This window comes from Lolium rigidum, chromosome 5, assembly GCF_022539505.1.
Source record: "Lolium rigidum isolate FL_2022 chromosome 5, APGP_CSIRO_Lrig_0.1, whole genome shotgun sequence".
NCBI classification, from domain to species: domain Eukaryota; kingdom Viridiplantae; phylum Streptophyta; class Magnoliopsida; order Poales; family Poaceae; genus Lolium; species Lolium rigidum.
Window position 1 is genome coordinate 202596012 of NC_061512.1, and position 6000 is coordinate 202602011.

The 6000-nt window shown below is 43.5% G+C and overlaps 1 protein-coding gene and 1 long non-coding RNA gene across 2 annotated transcripts; one reads left to right on the top strand and one right to left on the bottom strand.

The window, feature by feature from the left end:
* Positions 1–890: 890 nt before the first annotated feature.
* LOC124651430 lies at positions 891–1812 on the bottom strand. The gene is made up of 2 exons (XR_006987404.1): positions 1487–1812; positions 891–1064 (listed from the first exon to the last, which is right to left on the bottom strand). It is a non-coding gene; the product is annotated as an uncharacterized LOC124651430 (long non-coding RNA).
* A 407-nt stretch (positions 1813–2219) lies between these two features.
* On the top strand, positions 2220–4903 carry LOC124652375 (protein FERTILITY RESTORER RF2, mitochondrial-like). Its single transcript, XM_047191394.1, has 3 exons — positions 2220–2289; positions 4041–4114; positions 4820–4903. Exons 1-3 carry the CDS (start codon positions 2220–2222, stop codon positions 4901–4903), a joined length of 228 nt encoding a protein of 75 aa, XP_047047350.1.
* The last annotated feature ends 1097 nt before the right edge of the window (positions 4904–6000 follow it).

Here is a 6000-nt window from a genome sequence, read left to right on the forward strand (position 1 = left end):
CATACGCGTGCCGCTTCGTCCCCAACAACCCCGCCTCTGGCCTTCCCGCCACCCGCGAGCTCCCGGGGTGGCTCCCGCTCGACTGCGTTCTGCACGGCAAGCCTAGGCCGTGACGCCGAGCTAATCCATGACCTCGTCGTCTGGAACCCCTTGATCAGAAATAGTGATAAAGCATCTCTTTAACCCTACAACTATCTATTAAAAATCCAGCAAATCAATTGCTACTATATGCCAATGAAATTTGCAATAGATAGAATCAATTTAACTTAAATCTTCTTTTGCTGGAGCAATTGATTCTATGGAGGTGATACTTATCCCTCCCAAATGAATCTATTGCGAATTTATGGAGGTAAGTTAATGACTTTGGCAGGCAACAAAATGCCATGTATAACCTACATCAATAAAGAAAAGAGAAAATCAATTATTAAAATGTTGAAGGCAGCAGCATGCATAATCACAAACAGTGCACATACCTTGTGTCTCATTCAGTCCTGCTGCTGTTTCATTGGAGCTTTAAAAAACTCCAAGTCACATAAAAACCGTACTCAAAAAACAAAAGTGGGTGGGTCCTTCCGCAAAAGCGCCGACGGGCAGTTAAATGCAAAAGAGCGCCGAAATCGGAAATTCGTCTTCTTGGCAGAGGAAAATTTTGAAACACGAAAAAATTGAACACGTTTACTGCAACAGGAGGGACTTCGCTGGACCCGAAACGAAATAGCGCGAAAATAAAGGTTTTTTTTGCGAATATGTGCGCGGCACTGGTGGGTCGCTGGCCGTCGGATCGAATCGATCGGACGGTCGCGAAATAGGGGCGACATAGCGCGCCCGGGAGGGCTCCAAACTCCAACGGAATAAGGGGTGCGATGGCCGTAAGGCGAAAACACAGCACAGCTGACGAACTATCTTTCTCACTTCCTTGTAGAAATGCATATTTTCATCTCAATTTTATTACATAAGCAACAATTAGATGTGCCATATTCAGATCCACACGCGCTTCATCTCTCTCCAGGAGTGTGATCCCTCCATCTCTATTTCAGTTGTGCGGTGACCACCGGCGCACCTAACTGGTAGTAAAAAGTAACGGATGAGTGAGAATATATACATAAATTTTGTAAGTGACCAAGTCAGACAACAGGTTCTTAGGAATTGAAGTTGTCCCAGTAAGAATGAAGGCTAATCAGATTCAGAAGATTCAGAGGTTTCTTCTATAAAGGGATCTCCTCATAATTGTTTCATGATGGCAAACGAAGCCCAAACATCATCTACTTTCTTGATACGGATCCTGAAACCACATCATCAACTTCATGTTGATATGGATACTGAAACAAAAATCAATAAATTTTCCTTGATTGGTTGAAGAAGAAGAGTAATATATATACTAGTCGCAAGAATCTTCCCCACTTGATGCAAGTTGCAAATGATGTGTATGTATTATATGCAGTCAAAAACAAGTACACTTTCCCTTTAGCCCCAACGAAATACATACCTGCTTAACATCGATGGCAGGATGGAGGCCCCATAAGAAGTACACTTATCCAGTAGAGGAGGGAGTACTTGTGGCCGGCGTCCCCGTGCGTGCACCCGGTGTACAATACGCGGAGCTCCTCGTGGGTGAGGTCACCGAAGACGTTGAGGCCAAAGTGGTCGCGGGTGAGGTCACCGAAGGCGTGGAGGTTTTCCTTGAACACCGCGTACCGGTGCTCCTCCTCGTCGATGGAGCTGTAGGTCTTGTCGAACCTGGCCATCCAGGTCCTGAACATCCTGCGGGTCTCCACCTCCTCGCTCCTCTCATCGTGCGGTACGGCCGTCGTGAACGCCACCGCCACCGCCAGCAGCAGCAGCATGAGAGCCGTGGACCTCCTCATCCCCGCAACGCAACGCAACCACGGGCCGGCGGCGGAGATCTGTGGTGTGGGGGATCGGATCGCTTTTCCGTGTGGGAAGAGGTGGTGATACGCCCCTCCACTTCCGGGCGGGGGCTCCTATCTCACTTCCGGCCCATTTACGGCCCATCTAAACATGATATCATCCTGTTCCACTATCCTGTCTTTGGATAGCGAATACAAATAAAAAGGTTTAATGTATTATGAACTGCAATAGGCAGAGTGAGGCAGTGATTGCATATTCCATTTTGAAGCATTCAGTGACTTAGTGTGGACGTGTGGTGTTTCATTTTTCATGGGTCCTGATTTCTTTGTAGGCATTAAGTTCCATCTGAAATGACGCTACTTGGCACATGCTCATTACCAGGAGCTGCAGTCTATGGCACTTCAACTACGAGATTTGGAGGTAATTATTGGATTCAGGATCCCCTATGTTTTTCTATTCTTTTAATTTATAATCTGAGTTTTGTCTGTTTGTCATGACACACCAAGAGATTCTGGATTTTGAACCACAATTGGAAATGGGATGATTAACTCAACCAGAAACATAATAACAAAGTTTTGGCAGGTGAAAACAAGTAGATTTGTCGGTATACGTCTAGAAGCAGAACAGATCATGAGATCAATAAACCTCTACCAAAAGTTAACCTTATGGGCTGTGTCAAAAGTATTAGATGTCTCTAAACCATGGTTTTAGAGGTGTTACCTAGGCGAGAGCTAGGTTTACATACTAGCTATGCACATGTATGGTATCTGCCTTGCCATCCTTTCTTGTGTCTGGGCATTGGCAAGGAGGCTGCGGGCATTCGCTGTATTTGCGAAAGAGCATCGCACACGCGAGAAAGGAGCAGTCTTGTGCCATGTGGGAAGGAAAAATAACTCACATGCAGTCATCCTGCCTTCCGCACACGAAAGGGATAGGGAGAGAAAAGGGATAGGGAAGCAAGAGAAAAAGAGGGAGAGGCCAAAGTTCCTTCTGCCTTTTGCTTCTTCCCTGTGTGCACATGGCAAGTTCCTGTCAGTGCATCCCTGTGAGACACATTGATTCCCATGCAATGTGTTGCCGTGCTTGTTCTGCCTGCGCATCTGCGCCATCTGCCAGGACCCAGGGCAAGGATTAGTGGACGATTGCTCTGCCCTCCGTCCCTCCTCACAACAAGGTCCGCCTTCCCTCCAGGTCCAGATTGAATCATGTGTGCCTTTGCTCCTCTTGCTCTCCCCATGCTTTGCTTAAAGAAGATATAAGATGTTTTGCCTGCTAGTTGTTTGCTTATTTGAGCCCGAAAGGAGAATGGTAGTGCTTTGTTTTATACTTGCTTAGTACAGTGGTACATTGGTAGTGTGATTTTATATGTTAATTTCTCTGTTTTATATGGTACCAGTATGGTATTCATTCTAAGAGTTGGCAAAATTAAGGTTTTATTTCTTTTGAGTTTTTAGTGGAATTAGATATCTGTATGGTATCTTCTAGGGCCTTATTTACCTAGACTTCTGGAAGGAGGTCTCTCCTCTTGCCACCCTAAAACCTTGCTGGCATGCTCTGTACATTTGTTCTCCCCCTGTCTCATTTAGTAGGTAGCCACATTCAAAAAGCTTTATGATCTGCTACTTTTTAATATTGTAGCGGTGGTGTCAGTATTTGATGTAGTATACGAAGCATTTTAATTTGACTAGTATCCTAGTTCCTATAAGTCTCGCTTTTTGCTCTCTACCCTAGCCATGAAAACAGAATCAAATGCAGAGTCAATTCAGATGTGTCATGGATAATCTATGATAGCACACTTCCCTTTTTATGAGATGATCGTTAAGTTCATGTGTAAATAACCTTTTTATATACCACACTTTTGCTTTCTATGAGACAGGCATTGAGTTCATGCAGAGTAAAATGTAAAACTTGATAACTGTACATTCAGGTCCATGGACATGTACAAGTGGGGCAAAAAGCTTCCAACTCTTAATTGAGCGTTACTTGATTTAAACACCGAGTTAGGGAAATTTTGACCTATTATCTAAAGAAAAGGAAAATTTGACCTTGGACTATGTGGTCTGTAAATCAGCACATGCCTTCTGAATTTTGGCCTTGATGATCCTCTTTTACATAGCAATGCTTACACTGTATTGTTGAATAATGTTTCCTAATTTCTTACTGTTTGCTAGGTTCGAAATTTCAGCAGCTTAAAACTAATCACATCTCATTTGGTCAGAAAGTATCTGCTAAAGCAACATTGAGAGTAAGTGTTTTAATAGATTGTTCTCAATTGTGATCTTACTACATGTAAATTTGGGCTTAAGGAGTTGAGAACTATTTACATAATCATGGAACATCTGTGTATCTTAAAAACATGTTGTCATTGTCTCCATATTTTGATACTCCCTCCATTTCAAATTGTAGTTCACTTTGACTTTTCTAGATTCAAAATCAATGTATCTAGAAAAGCCAAAGTGAACTACAGTTTGGAATTGAGGGAGTATAAGACTATGTTACATCATCAAATATGTTAATTTTGAAAGATTGACCTTCTTTTCTAACTTGAGATAAATGGAGCCAGTGAGGACCTCATTGTATTAGTAATGCCAGGAATGCATATATATTATAAAAGTTTGTATGTTCAGAATGGCTTAGTTCATTGTCGCATAGGTTATGGGTTTATGATGTTTCTAGACAAATTACATGTGTTCAATGTGCATGATTTTTAGCTGCCATCATACCATGTTTCCAAAAATTATGTATAGCATAAACCATCAGCTGTGTAAATTGGTAGGTAGCAAATCTGGACTTGCACTGTATCTTGTTAGAGTACTTGTAATGGTAACCATCATGTTGGTGAACTTCAAAACTGGACGTGAAAATGCTACCTTGCTTATATTGTCTATGATCTACTTTACTGTGAGCTCCTTTGTTTAACCACCTCTCCTGTGACAACTGTTTACTACAGATTGTGAAATGCAACGCTACTCAAACACAAAGCGTCCAAAAGAAATCTTCAAGTGCTACTATGCAACGTGATAAGAAAGGTTAAAATTTAGAATTCTCATACTACATATAATTGAATCATCTTTTTCTTGTCTTTGAAGCAGGTAACTGATGTTGCTCAAAGACAGGACTTGTACTTGTTGAGTAATTGTTGAGCTCCTGCTTGATCCCCTCATTAGCAAAGGTCAATGGAGTTGGTAGAACTCCTCTAGTGCCCTGTCCAGCCGTATAAGGCAGCAGGCACTCGATTGTAAAGGGCAAGCATGCCCAGGTATAGTCATGTATATAGCCTAGCAGGTGTACTAGTAGAGGTACAAGTAGTTGGTAGAAGTAGTGAGTAGAAATTGTACCTAGAATTGACTTTGGCCTCTACAAAAGGAGTAGAAGGCAGCAGTGAAATGCAGTTCAGGCGTGTGTGTGACTGAACTCACCTGTGTTCTTCTTCTTCTTCTTCTTCCTGCCTCCCCTCTGTTCTGGGCTGTGTTGAGAGAGCGGAGAACTCGACAGTGTTGCAGCTGGGCTGCTCCATTGCCAACAATTGGTATCAGAGCCGTGGTAGGGGCGTAGGGACACCGGAGGATGGCGGAGCAGCAGCGCGGGCGCGATGGCGGGCGAGGCCGCAGCCGTGGAGGGCGAGGCCACCACTCCGCCGCCCGCCGGGACGTCTCTCTTTCACTGCGTCGCGGGGCGACTTACGTGGTTGAAAGTGCATGGAGCCCCCATGTGTGGTTTTGGTAATTAATGACAATCCCTATGGACTAATGTTTGCATTGAGTTATATTAATAGGAGTTGTCCATAGACAATTCTTGAACCATTTGTTGGCTTCAAGGTTGCAATAAGAAGAAATTGATGAAGGATATCAAGTGTCAAGTATGTCTTGAAGATGAAGATGAAGTGAGCCCTCAAGTTACTTCAAGACATCAATATGATGAAGAATGAAGAATGAAGTGCAAGTTCAACATGAGCCATCTCGAAGAGATCCTTTGCTTGAGTCTTGCCATCCACATGGTGGTCATGGTTATGTGAAGATGCGCCGAAGAAGAAGCTCTCCCATGGTGGATTATGGGGGAGCAATCCACAAGACTTCGTCAAGCAAGCACAAGCAAGAATGGCGTTCCATCTTGTTGAGGTCAAGATCGTCG

Bases quoted from the DNA above. Each gene is read 5' to 3' on its own strand.
- LOC124652375 (XM_047191394.1), top strand. From the start codon at position 2,220: ATGACGCTACTTGGCACATGCTCATTACCAGGAGCTGCAGTCTATGGC. The intron at 2,290-4,040 runs GTAATTATTGGA...ACTGTTTGCTAG, and splicing joins TTCAACTACGAGATTTGGAG to GTTCGAAATTTCAGCAGCTT. The intron at 4,115-4,819 runs GTAAGTGTTTTA...TGTTTACTACAG, and splicing joins CTGCTAAAGCAACATTGAGA to ATTGTGAAATGCAACGCTAC.